The sequence below is a fragment of the Balaenoptera acutorostrata genome, chromosome 1 (assembly GCF_949987535.1).
Source record: "Balaenoptera acutorostrata chromosome 1, mBalAcu1.1, whole genome shotgun sequence".
Classification (NCBI taxonomy): domain Eukaryota; kingdom Metazoa; phylum Chordata; class Mammalia; order Artiodactyla; family Balaenopteridae; genus Balaenoptera; species Balaenoptera acutorostrata.
Genome location: NC_080064.1, coordinates 158672603 through 158692310, shown reverse-complemented (window position 1 = coordinate 158692310; position 19708 = coordinate 158672603). Strand labels below are relative to the sequence as shown.

Here is a 19708-nt window from a genome sequence, read left to right as displayed (position 1 = left end):
AGCCTGGAGGCCCACCATCTCGCCTTTCACTGCCACCCGGCACTAACCAGCCCCCCTGCCCACCTGGCTCAGCACCAGGCCTTGGACTCTCCGAGGGTGGCCTTGGCTCCACTCCCTCAGGCCACTTCTTGACACTTAGCAGGCTCTCCGGGCAAAGCACTCCTGGACTCTTCTGGGCTCTCACCCCTAACCTCCGGAGAGGCACAGAGAGGGCAGAGAACAAGCTCGTGCCCCACCCTTCCCGGTAATGGTAATGTTCAGGACGCTCTGTTCCTGGCCTTTTAACCCATCTGACCCGGTCCTGCCTCTCCGGGGGCCAGGGGGGTGGGGCTCCAGGGCAGCAACCACAGGTTCCCGCGAAGAGCTTTTCCCACCCTAGGAGGATGCAGGGCACGTGACTCTCTCAGCAGCTGGAATGAGGACAGGACAAGGGTTGCTGGAGGGAGTAGGAGGTGGGTAGTAGTGGCCTCAGGCTCTCCTGAGGCCACAGAGGACCTGGGAATAGGGAAGTGAGAGGAACTCAGGACTGGCAGGGGGTGAGGGCGAGCCTGGTCAGGAGTGTCCTGACCAGACTGCCCAGATTTGGTTTGGAACATAGTGAGGGGTGGTGGTGGGGACTGGAGGGTTGCGGAGATGGACAGGGAAGTTGAAATGAGCAACTCTCCCCTCTGACCACTAGGGGGCAGGCGCCACAGTCAGCCAAGCTCCTCTTCCCAAAGATCACCTTCATCTTTTCCTCAAGGGGCCCAAGAGGCTGGGCTCTGCTGCTTGCCACTGCCCTGCCGGTGACCTGGGGTGGGGAGGGCAAGGAAAAGGAGACTCAAAGCTCTGGGAGGCTGGGATGGGAAAAACCAGCAAAGGCTAGCAGCCAGGATCCTCCCTATATCAAAAGATCAGGACGCTAATTCTTGGGGTGTCTTTACTACCAAGTTTGTGGCCCGGGAATCAACCATACCTACCTTCTCTCACCACTACCCTCTCCAATTTAGAAATCCATTTTCCAGCATTCAAGGGCCTCTGCTTGAATACTTCTGTGTTGGGAAGCTCACTATCACTTTTGACCATCTTTGTCAAAAAGTTTGTTAAGCCAAAAATGTTGACCCTTGAGACTTTCATCAAAAGGCCAAGTGCTAGTGCTACCTTATGAGCTACATCAAATATCTATGTGTTGCCCACTTGACAGCTTTGAAGAAAGCAATCTTGTCCTTTCTGCCCTACCCTAGTCTCCCTTTTTCTGGACTAAACATCCCTGGCCCTCTCAACCATTCCTTGAAGGACATGTCCATCCACTAGGCTCCCTCCAGTCCTCTGTACAGGATGCCTGCCTCTGGGCCCCTCCAGTGTGAGAATGGCCTTTTCTATTGAGGGGCCTGGGACTGTGCGGTGTACACTGGCCCATCACCTTGCTTGTTGTTAACACATGCTTCTGTTAATCCAACCCAAGTCCAACTCTTTGACACGGTACTGTTCAGCTTTGTTGCCCCCACTCCATATTAATGGGGTTAATTTTTCAGCTACAAGAGTTGGTCTTTTTATCAACTCTTGTTGCATTTTGAGTTTCAGTCACCTAGCTCTTTTAGGTCTATGGGACTGTTATTTCTCTTAGTGTGACACGTAGGTCTTTGAAATCTCATTTCAAAGCGTAAGGTCACAGAGCCCTGAAGTACATAAATAGAGACCCTGCTTCATTAATCAGTATCCTGGGGGGCTCATAAATGGGCTCGTGGTGTCCATGTGAGCCCTTTTCTGGAATGAGGGTCCACAGCTTTCATTAGCTTTTCAAAGGGCTCCTTCTCCGAAAGAGGATAAGAGCCATGGCTAAGGCATAACCTCTTTGTTTTCAGATGAGGACAATCAGGCCCAAAGGGGAGACTTGACACACACACACACACACACACCTGCCCAACACACACGCGCATGCGCACACACACACACACACACAAACGGCCATGTGGCTAGTTCTGGGGAGAACCTGAGCTTCCTGACTCCTATTACAGTACTCTTAACCACTGCCTTCTTTCTTAGGACCTGCGTGGGCACTTTGCGGTGAGGTCTGCTCACCTCCTTGAGGCAGGGGCAGGGTCTTACTCAAGTGTGGGCTCTGGGGGTGGCATCTGGCCTGGGCCTCCCTTGCCTAGGATGTTTCCTCCCTGGCTCCATGCCTGAAGTTCCATGGAGCTGCCACCGGGGGCAGTGGTGCCTGGGCTGATGGCACATTTAGGAATTCTGGACTTGGGCCAGCCTCACCACCCCATCCCGTCCCAGCAAGGGCCAGATTCTGAAATGGTCTGTCTTTATTATGTCAACAGAAAACAAAAAAATTCCCCCAAGTGTAAATAGGAGAAATGTGCTGGTTAAGTTACTAATCATTATCTTATTATTAACAAAATAAAGCACTATCTATGTTTACAGTCATAAAAAAAAAGAAACAGCCTGGAGAGAAGTTGGGTTCCGGGAAGTAGAAGGGGAGAAGATGGGGGAACGGACACAGACTCCACATCTGTCCCTGTAGGATTTGGGGTTCCCTTCCCACCTTGCCCCAGGGCTGTTCTGGATCTTTGGAGTCAGGTGCCAACGGGATTTGATTTTCTTAGGGAAAGACCTTGTGAAAGGGATCAGGAGCTGAGGCAAGTTACGGGTGTAGAGTGGGGGAGGGGAGAGGAGCGGGCAGGTGTAGGGGCAGAGCTGGGTGGGAGAGGATGAAGCCTTCCAAGGACAGGGTGGGGGTGGGGAGCTCCCATCCCCTGCTCAGGACGGAGGAGTGGAGACCAGCTGCACAAGAGCCCCCTCTCCAGGGCTTCTGTCACTTACAGAAGGGGTCACCATTAGTCCTCCTGCCCCCACTCCTGGCACTCAGGTTGGGACCAGGGGCTGGGGCACCATGACGGAGCCCCTTGGAGGCTGAGCACATTCCCATGCTGCTGGGAGCTAAAAATGGCTCCATGGGAACTGACATGCAGAGTCAGGGAGGGAGTGAAGGGGCAGGCAGGGGAGGTCAGGATGGCTGGGGAGCCCAGGGCAGACCAGGGGCTTACAGAGACCCAGCAGGCGTTAAAGGGGCAAGGGCAGACACGGAGGAAGGGAGAGACACAAAAAAAGGCCCTGCAGAGAAACAAGGACAGAGAAGTGCACCAAGGACACAGAGAACCTGAGACACCCAGACTGACAAAGAGGTAGCAATTTGGGGACAAAGAGAAGCACAGAAAGAGCCCCCCGGAGAAGCAAGAATGGCATCAAGAGACACACCCACAGGAACTCAGCGACAGTGCCTGGCACTCAATAAATACCTTGTGCAATGAAAGAACAGATGAAAATACATGTGCACTTGCGCACATGGGTACACACGCGCGCACACACACACACACACACATACACACACACCAGCCAGAGGCACGAAAGGCTTGGCATAAGATAGAGACATGGAGGAGAGCCAGACCTTTTTGCACAAAGTACAAAGCGATCCTCGTGGTAGAGGAGCGATCTGGGGTACTGTACTGTGGTGGGGGGTGCGTGTTGGTCCCATGGTGGCTGGTCCAGCCAGGACAAGAATGGAAACAAAGCATGTGGCCCTAGGGGAACAGGTCTGTAGCTGCCATACCCCTGGGATGGGCAGACCTGCAGGAGGGGAGGGTCATACAGTGTCCCCTGGCCACGAGCCCCAAGGGCCACCACGGAGCTCAGCCAGCCCAGCACATCACCGCCATGCAGGACCCACTCAGGCCATCAGCTCCTCAGGTGTGCCCACAGGTGTGGTGGGGAGGGGGCATCTCCCATCATGAATGTATCTACAAATGCACAGCTGTGCCCATCTCCCGGGCATGCCCAAGTCCAAGTACCAATGTAGTCCAGGTGGGGTGGCTGTGCCTGCTGGCGTGGGGCCCGGTCTTTCCCAGGGAGGAGGGCCAGGCCCATGTAGCCGGGATCAGTCTGTGAGTACCACCAGCTCCCCGTCGCTCTTCTCCTCGGCCTCCGAGTCCTCATCCTCGCTGTACCGGTACATCTCGCCATCAGCCACCGAGTGCCTGTCCTCTGTGCCCTCGCCCTCCTCCCTGAGGCTGCAGGTATTGACGATGACAGGCATGTTTGGGTCCAGGCCGCGGGGCACATAGTGCTCCACCAGGGGCTGTGCTAGGGGCACGCCTGCCACCCGAGGGTACAGGACATCTGAGGGGCTCATCTGCACCTGGCTGGCCTGAGGGCTGCGGGACAGAAGAAAGGCATGGTTACAGATGCACCCGCACTTCAAGCCCGACCCTGCTCTCCTCCGGTCTTCCTCAGGTCGTGTCCTCCGAGCTCCCACCCTTTTGGCTCCAAGACACATACACCCTGCTCCCTGGCTGCTTTCTGATGGCAAATTCACTGTCAGCTACAAGCCCCCACACACGTGCAGCCCCAGGGCCACGGGTCCAGACATTCCCAGAGGATTGTGTGTAAATCCAGTTTTGGGAAATTGTATATTTCATATGTCCCAGGGAGCTTCCTATTTAAAGAAATCCACTAGGATGCTTGTTTTGGTCAACTCCGGAATAATCCTCTGATTATTAGTACCTTGATTTTTAGTACCCCTGAATTTTTATTGAGTTTGTCAAGGAGACCCACGGACACATTTCTCCAGATACCCACTAGTCCCCAGTTAGTCACAAATCTATATCCTGAGCCACCAGGGACTCACCATAGTCACAGTCACCACTACAGTCACACACACATAATGCCCACACAAACCTATGCACACACATGCGTGCACACACACAGCTCCCCTGGAATCCCACACTAAGGCCACACGCTAACCCCTGCCACTCACAGAGCTGCACACACGCGCGCACACACACACACACACACACACACACACACACAGTCTCAGGCGCTGGGGAGGCCTGCTCACGGGGTCGTGTAGCTCTGGCGGGCATCCTGGCGCCGGGTCCTCATCAGAGCCTTGTACTCGCCCACCCGCAGCCGCTTGCCCTCCACGATGCAGGTGCGCTTGGGCCGTGGCTTGTACTTGTAGTCAGGGTACTTCTCCAGGTGCTGCCGGCTCAGCCTCGCCTGCTCCTCGTAGTACGGCTGCTTCTCCTGGTTGGTCATGGACTTCCAGCGGGAGCCTGGCCCAGCCCCCAGGGGCAGGCAGTCAGCGCTGGGCTCTGCTGACACCCCCAGCCCCCTGCAGACCCTGGAGGCCCCGAGAAGGTTTTGGCCCCCAGATATATGTGCAAGCGCCTATACACAGCAAGTGCCTGGCCCAGCCCCCAGGGGCAGGCAGTCAGCGCTGGGCTCTGCTGACACCCCCAGCCCCCTGCAGACCCTGGAGGCCCCGAGAAGGTTTTGGCCCCTAGATATATGTGCAAGCACCTATACACAGCAAACACCTGGCCCAGTGTGGGTGCTCCATGGATACTGAGCAAATGAATGAGGTTGGCATGTATAAGGATATCCAATTGCTAGCTTAAGACACAGCACCCACTCACATACCAAACTACACAGCGACTCTGGGAGGCCTCTGGTCTGCATGTTTTGCATAAACAAAAGAGTAGCCACCCAGGCCCCCAACAAACCCCAGAGGCTCCCTGCTGAGGACAAAATACCTGGTGTCTCAGTCGACAAGAGACCTGAACTGGAGGAGCTGAGGTTTGGAAACAATTGCCCTCTTCTAGCTCCGCCTGCCCTGCCCCACATTTCTCCCTGGCCTCCAAAGAGGACATATAATTTCAAAAACCTTTCTACTGATAGCCCAAGAATACCAGTCTCTCCTGTCTCCTGCCAGAGCCAGCTCCAAGGGTCTGGGCAAACAGGGGAACAGGTTAGGGAGAGATGGGGTGGGGGAGCTAAAGAATGTACACACACACTCTCTCCCGCCTGAGTTCTTTGGTGCAGGTGCTAGCAGAAGAGCCCTACAATGGTACAAGACTCCAGGACCCAGCTGTCCCACATCCTGCCTACCTCCCACGCGCCATCAGATTCCACTGGAGTTCACCACGGCGTGGACCATCACCCAGAAAGCCCCAGTTAGACCCAGCTGACTCCTGCAACTAGATCCTGCTGGACTATGGCTCCTGGAGCCCCTAGAGCCCCCCGAGACCCCACCCCGCCCACTGGGCCCTTACCAAGGATCTTGCTGATGCTGGAATTGTGCATGTCTGGGAAGGCCTGGAGGATCTTCCTCCTCTCATCCTTGGCCCACACCATGAAGGCATTCATGGGCCTCTTGATGTGGCTGCTGTTCCGGGACTCAGGGAAGTGGCGGGAGCCTGGGGAGCAGGGGAGGAGTCAGCCAGGCAGGGCAGCCAGTGTGGGGTAAGGAAGAGTCCTCCAGGGCTGGCAGGAAAAAAATCCCCTACTTGACCACCAGAGGGCGCCGGGAGGCTCCCACAGGGCCAGGGATGGCCAGGAGTAAGACCAGCAGGGGCCCCGAGACAGACAAGGGACAGATACGTAAGGGGACTCCACAGACAGACTAAGGGAGAGAAGGGATTGGAGACAGACACAACCTGACCCACCCTGGCCCTGGTGGGAAGCAGAGGTGGGCCCTCCTGCCCATCAGCCCAGTACCCGGAGCCCTCACCGTCCACATCACAGCCCAGCATGGCTTCTTCCAGTGGGTGCACACAGCTCTCCTCCAGCCGCTCCTTGGCTGGGGATGTGTCCAGGCTGATGAGGTCCTAGGTAGACAGGACAACTTGTACATCAGCCTCCTCTGCAGCACCCCACTCCCCTCCCCTGCTCTTCCCTTTGGTAGCCTCAGACACTGTGTCTTCCACCCCTGCCCACCCAGGTGCAGGGTAGTGGGAGCCCATACCTTACGGAAGGAGGTGTTGGGGGAACTTTCTAAGGCTCCACTGTGACCGTGCAGCAGCTGTCTGGCATCCTGGATGGCTTTGGTGACAGCATCCCCTTCACCAAGGAAGCCTATGGGACAGGGGAAGGAAAGGAAGGGACAGGAGGGGCTATTGAGGGAGGTACACCCAGTTCATGTCTTGCCACCCTGGGGTGATGCTCCCTCTTCCTCTCTGTTGCACTGCATAGCCCCAAGGGGGCGCCATTTACACTGGAGTCCTGGTGACAGTAGACTGGAAATGAGAATGGCCTGAATCCCTGATTCAGCGTGCCCAATCAGATACAGTGGGGAGAGCAGGAAGGGGATCTTCTTCAGGGACACTGAGTGCTGAAACTAAAAGGGGCCAAAGAGAGCAAGTCTAACCCCTTGTTTTATAAAAACTGTAACCCACAGAGGGGAAGGGACACGCTCAGGGTCATATCCTGCCCTCTTAGCTCTCTCCTAGAAGAGGGCTGAAGGGAAAGGTGTAGGGGGCTTACCCAAAGGCAGGCTGGGAGGGCTGGCCTGCAGGTCCCGTGTGGGGGCCCCATGGCTGGGAGGACGGGGTCCACAGTTGCTCATCTTCAGGCTCGGGGAGCTGGAGGCATTAGGCAGCTCGGGGGCCTTGGGCTTGGCCGTGAGGTTCAGGGGTTGGGAGGGCTCCTGAGGGAGACCCAGAGGGTTAGAGACACCAAAGGACACCTCCACGGAGGGACTGGGGGGACACAGGGTGACAGAGGGACAGAGGAGACAAGCATATCCAGAAGAGACAAGGAGACAGGAAAGGAAGACAGAAGAAGCAGGAGAACAAGAACAAAGGACCCCATGGTCCCCTAGGTGGGCAGCCAGCCACCACAGGTGAGGGCGGGAGCCCCCGGCCAGTGGGTGGAGCAGTACCTGTAGGGGGTGGTGGGCAGACAAGGCCCCAGGCCTCTTCACCACTGGGGCGGCGGGGCTGTGCAGCAGCTGCAGCGGGTACTCCACTACGGAAAAGGCGGCAAGGAGAAAAGTCCTGGATGAGCACAGAACAGCAGACGCCCTGCTTGACGAGGTCCCGGCAGCACAGAGTGGGCAGAGGCTCGGAGCTGGCCCAGCTTGCTTCCAACCACTGCCCTCCCAGCCCCAAATCGCTGCTGAGGACCTCCTGTGCCCTCGTCCCACACTGCCCGGCACACTGATCAGCATCTTCACCCTGTTCCTGCCCTTCCCGACCCACTGACCGCAGAGTTCCCACTCGATGGTGAAACAAGATCAGGTACACCATCTACTCTTTCTACAGGTACTTGTGTTTTGTACCTACTACGTGCAGGGTACAAAAGCAGCTGCCTGGTTCGTAGCCGGCCTCATGTGCATTATCTCAACATCATCCCTAGTATGTGGCATATAAGAGGTACTCAATACATCATCCCATTTTATGGATAATGAAGACTGGGAGAAGTTACATGGGTGCCCATATAGTTAATAAATGGGAGCACTGAGATCTGAGACCTGAACCCAGCCGCATCCTCTAGATCTTTCCCCCCTACATGCACTCTCTCTCTGCTACCTAGCTGGCTTCATTCTCCCTCAAGGAGCACCAGCATCCCTGACTTGACAATTGAGGTGGAGAGATAAGCCATGTAGACAAACCACTGACCACATGGCTGGCGGTGATATGGGCTGCATGGGTGGCATGCCAGAGAACTCTGTTCAGCTGGGGTGACTGGAGCAGGCTTCCTGGGGGGAGGGGAGGCATGAGCGGGCGTGGCAGGCGGGCAGGTGGGAAAGCGGGAGGTGGGCAATGAGGCTGGCGCTCGATGGGCAAGCGGGGCTCGGGGCCTGTGAAGGCTGAGCCCGGGAGTTTGGACCCTATGCTATAGGCACCCAGGCCCCACCTAAGGCTTGTGAGCTGGGAAAGGTGTTACTCCTACTCAGCCAGGGCGGGGGAGGTGGTAGCACATCTGGCAGCCACAGGCTTCCTGCTTACTAGGATTCAGGAGCAAACAAAGCAGGGGGCAGCCTAGCCAGTCCAGGTCTTCCACAACTTATTTCCTGCCCCCTGCCCCCCTTGTCCAGCAAGGTGTGGCCCCCTCCCCACAACTAGGCCCCTGCCCTCCTCACCCGTGCAGCTCGGCTCTATGGACATCTGTAGGTGCAATGGTTTTGTGCAACCTGTCCTTCCCCTTCACCCCTCCCCATTCCCAGTCCCCACTCCTTCACCCCAAATGAGAAACTGCCTTCAGAGTAGGGCCTGACTTTCTCAGTCCTTTGTGTTTTCCCTTCCCCCACCCAGGAGTCAGTGGTGCTGGCCTATGAACTGTGCCCACGGCCCAAAGGCCTTGCTGGTGGACCCGTAGGAACTCACCCGGCTAGATTTCCCCTGCCTTCTCTCTCACATGGAGCAGGGAGCATTGACCAAAGGGAGTTGACTTAAAACCCTTTCCCCTCCTGGATCAACTATGGGCAGGATCTCTGCCCTGTCCCCAGGACCTCTCATAAGGAATCAATGATCGTAGCCTAATAATTCCATCTCTGCCTCCATCCCACTGTCACTGCCCTAGTCCAGGCTGTCATCCCCCATCTCTAGAATCCCCTCAGCAGCCCCTACCCCGTCTTACCTCCAGTGGGTACCCCTCTGTTCCCCACCACCCACAGCCAGTGTGACAACACATCCTCTGCTGAAATGTTCCCGCGCATCCCACATTCTAGAAAATAAATCCCAAAGTCCGTGCTCAGCCCCGACTGCCCTCCCCAGGCATATCCCATTAGCTGCCATGTGCTCCCCTCAACTCCAACACCCCCTTGGGCTTCCTGCCTCAGGACCCAGGCCCCTGCCCTCCACCCTCAGCTCCCAGCTTCACCCTCACAAGTCTACTCCCCCAGCACCCAAGCGAGCACCACCTCCTCAAGAAGCCTTCCCAGATTCCCCGGCTGCTGGTATCCTTCTGTCTCCCTCCCCAGACCGTAAATTCCTTGAGCTCAAAGTCCACATTTTATCACCCTTGTGGCTGCCCAACAACCAGTCAGCACCTGACACTTGTTGCTGCTCAATCTGTGGTCACTGAGTCGCAGTGACAGGGCAGAAGGCAGCAGTGCCACGGTCAGGGCAGAGCAAGAGCATGAATTTGGGAGATGGGTAAATCTCAGTTAACATTCACAACATTAATATTCTGGTACAGGAAATGTCCCACAACTGGGGGGCTAGACCTAGATAGGCAACATCCTCTTATGTCTGGAAAGCACTTCATGGTTTTCAATGTGCTATTTCTTTTCATTCTCCCAGTGAAATTCAGAAAGAAGGGATTATTCTTTGAGTAGACAGATCCCAAAGTGAGGCCCAGAAAGGCCGCACTGCACATTAATGGATGAGAGTGGTTCCTGGGCTCCTTCCCTGACCTCAGGTCAACCCTCCCCTCCCACACTCACCTGGCTTGCAGGGAATGGGCTGAATGGGCAAAGCCAGCTGGGAGTCGGGGGTGACAGGTAGAGGTTGGTGGCTTGGGGGGAAGGCTGGAATCATGACGTAAGGCATGTTGACCTGCTGAGGGCAAAGAAAGCCTGTGTGAGTCCCTGGGGGGCCCAACCAGCTACCCAGCTGTGGTCATCCCTGGACACAGAGGGTGGACCCGGGGATGAGAGACGCAGGCCTGGGGCAGGGCCAGTTTTCAAAAGGATCCATCTGACCCTATGCCCCCTCTGCGGGCCTCTGTCTTCCTGCCCTCAGGTCCCAGCTGGGAGGAAGATATTCTGGGCCCTGCCCTTGAAACAGGGGACAAAAACAGGGGAGGGGGCTAGAGCACAAATGAGCCCCCCTCCTTAGGGTCATGCCTGAGTGGTTCTGCTCAGTCCATACTCCCTGCCTTTCCCTGTCTCCAGTACCTCTCCACACTGGTGTCAACCCCTCAAGCCCCTGCTCCCCCAGAGCCCAGCCCTCCTGCCCCTTTACCTGGATCCCAGCATCCAGCCCTCCCCTCTTTTTACCTGGATCTGCTGCTGAAGGAGGTTGATCTTATGCTGCTGCTGAATCAGCTGTTGCTGCTGCTTAGCGATCTGGCAGAAGAAAAGAGTAGGTGATGGGAGCATGTACCTTAGGCCCCAGGATCCCACCTCCCACAAGCCTTTGTGGCCCCATCCACACCCTGCCTCCCATGCCTAGTGCAAGGACATGGAGGACAGCTGGACAGGGCAAGAAGCCGAACAGCCAACCCTCAGAATTTATTCTCCTTTTGTGGAGAGCTCACCCCTTCCTCAGAGACCAGAGATGGAGGCTAGGCAGGAAGCAGCCAGCTGCTTTCACTCAGAGCCCCGCGGCGCCGCTCCACGCCCTGTCCCCTCACAAGGGCTGACAAACCGCCAGAGGTGGGACCGCCCAGCCCCTGCCCATGGCCCCCTCCCCGCCTGCCCCCAGGCCTCAGCCTGCACCAGCTAGGCCTGCCCCCACCACGCTCCTCTCTGTGCCCTGAGACACCAAGCAGGGCCTACCTGCTCCTGCTGCTGCCGGGCCAGCTCCATCTGCTGCTGCTGCTTCTCAAAGAGCATAGCGGCCATGTTCTTCTGCTCCGAGTGGGCCGTCAGGAGCTGGTCCCGCAGGGTGGACAGCTGATGGATCATGACCAGCAGCTGCAGCTCCTTCTCTGCCAGGCTCTCCTGGGTCCCTGCTCCATACGGACGCAAGCACCATTGAGGATTTTTGTTTGTTCATCTGTTACCAGTCCATCCATATGACACTGAGCAGTTGCTATGCCCCAGGCCCCTGTCAGGGGCTGGACCACAGAGACGACTGAGATACAGTCCTTGCCCTGGAGGCGGCTCCTCATCTTGTCACCTGACAACTAGCTGCTCTAGAAGGTCCCCACCATCAGTCACTGATTCCAGGCCCTGGAAATGCTGATGGTGGGGCATATCTCAGCCCTGGCCCACCTCTGGGATGTCCTCAAGTGCCCAGTGCCACTGGGTCAGGGTGGATAACTAACCCACAGGAGGGCCCAGAGTGACACGCTTAGGCTTTGGAGCAAGACAGGTCTGGGTTCAAACTCCCCTTTTAACTCATCCCTCCTGGGAGCTGTTGGGCAAGCTACCAACTTCTCTGCACTTTATAGTTTTTTGAATCTATAAATGAGCACAACGATCGACACTTCACAGGGTTGCTGTGAGGGTTAAAGGTATTGAATGTAAAGCTTAGTCCCGGATCTGGCACATGGTCCTCAACTAGCAATGTCAGTGCTTCCTTGTCTCTAATCCAGTTCACGTCAGATGCAGCAGTTACTCCTAAGTGCCAGGATGCAGACCATTTGCATCAGAATTACTCGGGGAGCCTTTGAAAAATACAGATGCCTGGGCCCCCATCCTCTGGGGTTCTCATTCAGTAGGTGGGGGTGGAACCTGGGGATCTGCATTGTTTTAAGGATTCCTCTGGGAGTGTGATCAACCACACTGGGAAACTTATCACCCTGATGAACCGAGGCAACAACACTTTAATTCACTTAGTGAGGTCCTGGTGGCCTAGAATTAAATTCCAGCAGTGAAAGGGAATGTTTGGCTCATTTTATAGTGAGATCTGAGAAGTGGCAAAGACATCCCCAAGGTCACAAGGGTCCCAGGGGATTTGATTCCCACCAGGCCTCTGCTGCATGGCAATAAGCCTAGTGCTTGCACCCCCCGGGTGAGGGATGGTGCAGACCCCTAGGGCCAGGCAGGAACCAGAGTGGCACAGGCCGGGTGTGAAGGCACCAAGAGCCCCAGAAATTGCCCTACAGGCCTAGACTGCAGGGCCAGGCCTGGAGAAGGGAAAGGGGTTCAAACATCTGTCCCCTGCCCACCCACATGGGCCTTCACCTTTGACATCTTTGGTTTCCACACAGCTCCTTCCCAGAAACCTCTCCTTCCAGTCACTGGACAGCAGCTTCTCGATGGCCGGCACGACTGGAAGATACCAAAGGGCTAAGGAGTAACTGTCCTAACACCTCCCCACCCAGGCCCCCGTGTCTAACTAGGGCAGACGTCTTACCTTCTTTTAAATTTCGGTTGAAGTCCAGCTTCTCCTGGCTTCCAGAAGCAGCCTCGGAGCCTCCTGGTCTCTTGGGTTCTGGGGACCCATTGCTTTCTAGGGAGCTGCTGTCCTGTAAGACACACTGAATGTCACTGTCACCCCCAAGGGAATGGGGGCAGACTGCATTGTGGGGGGCTGAGTGCCCCGGGGATGTGTATCCTGGGGGAACTCCAGAATCTACCCAGCCCCACCCTCCAGTAGGGCCCTCCCTCCCTTCCCACCTTCCCGACCTTCCCGATAGATTTGGTGAAAAGAACAAAAGGTTTAAAGACAAGAGACCTGGGCTCAGTGATTCACAAGGTGCTTGAGCCCACACGAGTCCCTGAACTTCTCTGAACCTGACCTCCCTCTTCCGAAAATGGAAATACTAATACATCCCCTGCCATAGGATTGTTGCTGGGATCAAGGGAGATAACGCATGTGAATGAGGTTTGCCACTGCAGACTTAGAGGCCAAAAGCCAGCTATTAATTATTACTCCCTTGTATGCACCTACCACTCCAGCCCGGCAGGTTACTCTCAAGGCCCCCACCTCACCCTCTTTAAGACATTGTCCCCTCTCTCCTCTTCTCATCTGAGTCCTCTCCATTCTTTAAGACCCAGCTTAAAGCCCTACTTCTCCAGGAAGTCTTCCTCGACCACCACCCCTACCCCTCAGCCCACCTTCACATACTCCTCCTGGCTGGATCCCTCCTCAGAGCCCTAAAACTCTCCTCACTTTCACTCATTTGGCTTTTGATTAGGTATTCCCTTTTTACATCTCTTGCATGGAATCATGGAATTTTTAAGAGCTGCAAGAATCTTCACCACTCATGTAGTTCAGCTCCTTCATTTTAAGGGTGAGGAACTGTATTGTCTTTAATAACAATTTAACTCTGGTTTGGTTAATAAGGCTGCTTTTCTCGAATCATACATATGAAAAAGCTAGTAGATTATCTTTAAGCCAGACTGTGAGCGTGTGTATCCTATTTCTCAACTAGTCTTCAAGGGTAAGGACTGCTCACACATAGGTGAGCAGTTAATATCAGGTGAGTCAGTGTGTGTGTGTGAAAAAAAAAAAAAAAATATCAGGTGAGTGAGGGCAGAAGTGCGTCCATGTCCTGCTCAGACAGGTAGCCTGACCCACCCACCCACCTAAGTCTTGCCCCAGAGGAGAATGCTTCTGCCTGCCCCTCTGCCCAGCTAGGCTGGTGGGTGCCTGCTCCACCCACTAGGGGGAAGGGCACAGGCGTAGGAGCTACAGAGGCGGGGTGGGGACACTGACCCAGGAGCCCCTAGGAGAGTGCTGGGCACCTGGGCTGGAGCTTGAGGGTCAGCACCATCCTGGGGAGCCCGGGCTGGATCTCCGGGCTGGGGTTCAGCTGCGGTGGCCAAGCCCTGGGGGGCCTCGTGGCAGGGCTCCTTCTTCCCCTCTGACTTGACAGTACAGTTCACCATGGTGCCAACGTCATCCAAGGCCAGCTGGGCAGAGCCGGGGCTCCTCATGGACATCCTGAGGGAGGAGGGGCAGAGTGAGGGAGGCGAGTCCTGAACCCCAAGGCAGTGACTGTTCCCCCAGCCCCAAACAGGTAAACTCATGCAAAAGGCAAGCTTCCATTTGGAACTCACTGTGACAAACTAGAAAAGATTCTTGTCCCCTCCCACCCGCCTATTTTTTTTTTAACAGAAAGGTCTAGAGAAGACTGGGCCAACATTTGGCATGCCCTGCCTGTTGCAATGTTGGAACTAGTGGGCTGATGGGTCTCCCTGAGAAGGCTAGAGATTGTTAACTGGCTCCTTCTGAGCCCAATAAAGTCAAGATCATATATACAGTACGTGTCTGTGTATGTTTGTGTATGTACATATTTGTAATTAGTTATCAAAATTTAAAAATCAAGAGATATCCCATAAAAATCTGGATTTGAACTTCTCTTGAAGCTGGTCTGTGGCAATAATTGGCTGGAATTGAGCAGCCTATGAACAGGCCAGTTTGCCTTACTCTCCACCACTCCCTCCTACTCCCCAAAAAGGGAAACCAAGTATCAACTACCCTATACACTTATTCTTTGTTTTCCTTATAGTAGAGGCAAGATAAAAGTGAACTATTTGGAACAATTTCTTATATCCGTGTATCTATCTACCAAAAGTGAGGAATGAAGTAAGCTGAGAGATGAGTAGCTTTCAGAAAAATATTTTCTTATATTAGAGTCTCTCAATTAGAGTCTGGCCCCTGTGGGCCTCTGCAGTCCCTGGTGTAATATAAGCAGAGACCGCATCCCCTGCCTCCTGTTGCTGACACCCCACTGCGTGGGATCACTACATAGATGAGCAGGATCCTGGGAGAAGTTTTCAGTGGTTATGCCAAGTTCAAGGCCAGAGTAGCAGTTGCCCAGAGCTCACTTGCTCACCCTCCAAAGTGACTGAGACAAGACCAGTGGGGACACACAGCAGGTTCCAAGCAGGCACGGGTCTTGCCTCAGCTACTTCACTAGCTGCTGAGTGACCTTGGGCAAGTTACTTAACCTTTCCACACCTGTTTCCTCATCTGTAAAATGGGTGGTGTGAGAGCTAGGAATTGATATTTACAAGGTGTTTAGAATAATGCTTTGTACCGGTAAGCACGAAGTAGCCTTTGTTAAAGCACTGCAGGGTGGAATGCAGCACACGGATGGCAGCCTCAACATAGCTGGGGGGGTGGGTGTGGGAGGCTTGTTTGAAAGACAAAGTCATGGGTCACCCACAAATCAGAAGTTCTGTGGGTGAGGGCATGGATCTGTTTTAACAAGCCCTCCAGGTGATTCTGATACATACTAGTTTGAAAAGCACTGTTAAATAAAAATTTTTTTAAACTTTGCTTACATGGGCATTAAATTTTTAGGAGGGGAGTGTAAGGCAAAAATTATATATAGTAAAACATCCCTTAAATTAAACTGCAGGTGCAGTATAATATTTGTATATTGTATCAACTCTGTGTAATAAAATGTTTCTTGTAATGTATAACGAATGATGCAATGTGCCATGTACAATAAATGTATACACTGTGTACAATACATGTACAGTATTTTACATGAAATAACTGAATGTGTGTGATTTGATGCCATCCTACAGATCAGACGAGACTAAACTCTCCTGCCACTTTCAAAGGGCAGGGTGCCCTGGGGGCTGGCGTGGGACCCAGGACAGGGCACTGCAGGATGAGGAGAGGAGGCATACGTCAGCCCAGGAGAAGACAACCCAGCCCAGCTCACCCTGAGGCTTTAGGGTGCAGCTCTGGGTCCCCTCCTACCACCCAAGGACCCGGAGAGCGGCCAGGAAGCAGGCGCTCGGCCCATCCGGGCACAGGGAGGGGCGCAGAGCCAGGCCCCGAGCAGGGGGGCTGGGCGTGGGGGAGGGGAAGTCGGGGAGGGGTATTATCCTGAAGCTGAGGGCAGCAATTACATAACAAACAAACCCGGGGCTCAAGCTGTGAATTAATCAAACCGCTGAAAATAAAACCTTCCTCTCAGGAACTTCAGACAAAAGAAATGAAAACAACCAGGCTGGCTGGAAAATAAAAGACAGCAGCGCTGAAATGGGGACAAAAGGAAACCAGACAATAGGGTGTTGGACAAAGGCAATAAAGCCAAAGGAAGTGTGACAGGCGAACAATGCGGGCCTGTGGGCTTCTGATCCCCGGCCGCCTCCGCGCCGCGGGCCCACACCCACAGCGCCACTGCGCCCGCCAAGCCGCCGGGTGGCCTCCTCGCTCGGGGCTGGGGTCCTGAGGGCTTTCTCCTCCCGGCGGTCCCAACTTCATGGCCTTCCAGCGCCTACCTCAAAGCCTTTCTTCCCACTGCAGCCCAGAGACCCCGGAGGCAGCCGCAGGGCGCACAGTTACGGGAGCGTTGGACACCAAGCTGGGCCCCCAGCGCCAGCCGCCCACCCAGAGCTGCGGACCCGCTGTGCATCCCCCCAGCTGAAGGCGGAGGCAGAGGAGATGATGATCTGCCCTAATGAACTCCAGGACCGCACTGCCCAGTACCGTGGCCACTTGCCACGCGGCTGCTGAGCACCTGTACCACGGCCGGTCCCAATGCAAACGTGCTAAGCACAAACTACATCCCTACTTTGGAAGGGTTAGTACAAAAACAGAATGTAAAACAGCTCATTAATAACTGGTTGTTGATTACACGTTGAAATTACACTTTGGATACTGTTGGGTTAAATAAAATACATTGTTAAAATTCGTTTCACCTGTTTCTTTTTGCACTTCTTATTGTAGCTACAAGAAGACATTAAAAGTATACATGTGAGGACTTCCCTGGCGGTCCAGTGGTTAAAGACTTCGCCTTCCAGTGCAGGGAGTGCGGGTTTAATCCCTGGTTGGGGAGCTAAGATCCCACATGCCTTGTGGCCAAAAAAACCAAAACATAAAACGGAAGCAATATTGTAACAAGTTCAATAAAGGCTTTAAAACTGGTCCACATTAAAAGAAAGTCTTCAAAAAAAAATTATATATGTGGCTCACATTATATTTCTGTTGGAGCGTGCTGCACTAAGACATCTCCTCCCTTTGAGCTTGATGGCCTTTTCTACCCACACTTAACCCCCAAGAGCACTTCCACCTGGGTACTGGGATTATCTTTATTTGGGGAGCCTGCCTCCTGGAGCTCCCAACTCACCCTGGCTTCTGGCACAGCGCCTGGTAACAAAGAAAATGGCTCCTGGTGACCAGCCAAGGTAGTGTGGAGGTGTCAGTCTGTTCACCAGGGCGTGGTACCCACCAGATAACCCTGCCAGACCCTGCTAGCAGCCCAGACAAGGGCCTTTCATTCCCACAGGCGCCTGGCTCTACTTCAGGCACTGGCACTGGCTCTCCGTTGGTCCCCTCTCTGGACCCATTGGTTTATGGAGAAGCAACAGCCCAGGCTTGAGGCAGAGTGCAGGCTTTTGGGTTCAACAATCTGGATTCAAATCCATGCTTTGCCACCAGCTGACTTGTGTGACTTTGGGAAGTTAACTCTGAGCCTCCATCTCCTAATCCATATAATGGGTATAATAATCCATATGTCACAGGTGTCCATGAAAATTAAATAATACAGGGTGAGCATCCATTAAGTTGTCATATAGCCCAGGATGCTCCTAGAGCCAGGTGGTTGAGAGAAAAGTCTCTACCTGAGTCCATCTGAATCCCAACTCTGATTAATTAATTGCTGTGCAACGGTGGGCACGTGACATAACCTCTCTAAACCCCAGTTTCCTCCTCAGTGAAATGGGAATAAAACCCCCCAATATGAAGAGATGAGCCTTCCATTAACACTCCAGACCCTATAAGATGGGCCTGTTTTACATTCTCTTGGCACCCTGAAACTTGGCCTTCAAAGTACTTTTCACAGCTGGTAATGATACCTTCACATGTTTTATTTCTGACTCGCCCTGTAGCCTGAGAACCCATCCAACCTCACACTGCGGAAATGTGCTTGTTTTTGCTCTTCACTGTAGCCCCAGAGTCTAGCACAGTGCCTGGAACATACAGGTGCTCAATAAATCCTTGTACAACACTCAGAGAGTTTAATATAGTTCAGCAGCACAGCACAAGGCAGACCTGAATGCGTAAGTGACAGCTATTATTATCATCATTATTAGACAGATGTTGCTCTCTGTGGTTTATTTCCCACATCTCCACCTCCCACACCCAGTTATCCTCAGCTGCATCTTCCTTGCATCTAAGTTCTTCCTATGAGTGACCCAAATCTCCCAGTAGCAAAACAAGTCCATTTCCTTTTGTTCCTACCTTGGGACAGGTAAGAAACATTTTCCACACCTTTTGAATTTAAAGACCCTGTTGGAGTCTTCCCTTAAGTCTCTTCCAGAGACTTGAAAAAAAAAAAATTCCCTTATTACCCTTTCCCTACAAAGCATGCTCCATGCTTCAATCATACACATGGTTTTTCAGGAGGTTTTAAGGTCAAGCAGCCACATCCTCCCCTCTCCCCAGACGCCCAGAAGTCAAAGACTCTTCTAGTACACAGGAGATGTGAATTACTGGACTCCCCCAGTTCCCACCCAGGTCCTGGTCAGAGGCCACAAGCCCACAGGACTCTCCAGTGGGACTCTCACTCAGGTGGAAGTGCTCCCATGTACCCAATCTCCTCCCTCTCACCCAGCCTTACTCATATTTTATAAATGGAGAAACTGAGGCCCAGAGAGGTCAAGTTCACGTGGCTTGTTTGGGCAGTACTGTTTCAGGAATACAGAGTCAGAAGACCTTCAACCAGCTGGGACACGGAACAGTATTCCTGCTCTGCCTTCCCTTCCCTTCTGGGGAACCTAACCCATAGACCTTCTCCTGTCTTCTTCTCCTTGGCCTTACCTCACCTGAGCATCTGTAGGAGGTGAAGGCCCCTAGGGAGAGAGGACTCTGGCCAGCCTCAACCTGGATGCCGCAGCGTCTTGAGTCTCTGAGCTGATGTCTGTGAGGCCCTGGGCCCCCAAATCCAGTGCCTAGGACAAGGCATAGAGAGATGCCTGCCCTCCACAGAGGGCCAGTGGCTCAAAGCACGGTTCTTACGCGACAAAGCAGACTACAGGTGCTGATCTCCTTTTTCTCCTCCCCACAACCAACCCTCTCCCAGCCCCTGACCCCCACCCACCCCAGGCGCACACACACCAAGCCCCTTTCTCCCCCAAACAAATCACCAGCCACTTCCTCTCCCAATCAGCCAACAACAGCCCAGCTGGACTGGAATCAAAGGACTTCTTGCTCTCAGACCTTTCTCCCTCCACAGTGACAGCCCTTTTCCCCCCAGAAATATCTAGATACAGATCAAGATAGAGATAAATTCTAGTCATCGGAGCATGACAGGTGACTCAGACCCAGGGGTACAGGAAGACAGCCTGAACAGACAGGCAGAC

General features: G+C 54.0%; 1 protein-coding gene across 2 annotated transcripts; it reads right to left on the bottom strand.

Moving 5' to 3' along the window:
* Positions 1-2276: 2276 nt before the first annotated feature.
* Positions 2277-19329, bottom strand: SOX13 (SRY-box transcription factor 13). 2 transcript variants are annotated; one of them, XM_007166139.3, is made up of 14 exons: positions 19172-19329; positions 14129-14327; positions 12795-12906; positions 12623-12709; positions 11270-11442; positions 10769-10837; positions 10214-10328; positions 7706-7791; positions 7309-7471; positions 6791-6900; positions 6557-6653; positions 6099-6242; positions 4883-5099; positions 2277-4199 (listed from the first exon to the last, which is right to left on the bottom strand). In XM_007166139.3, the coding sequence occupies exons 1-14, from the start codon at positions 19177-19179 to the stop codon at positions 3923-3925; spliced, it is 1857 nt and encodes a 618-aa protein (XP_007166201.1). In that variant the 5' UTR covers positions 19180-19329; the 3' UTR covers positions 2277-3922. The 2 variants fall into 2 exon arrangements, with proteins under 2 accessions (XP_007166201.1, XP_007166202.1); XM_007166140.3 differs by having other exon boundaries at positions 10214-10325.
* Positions 19330-19708: the final 379 nt, after the last annotated feature.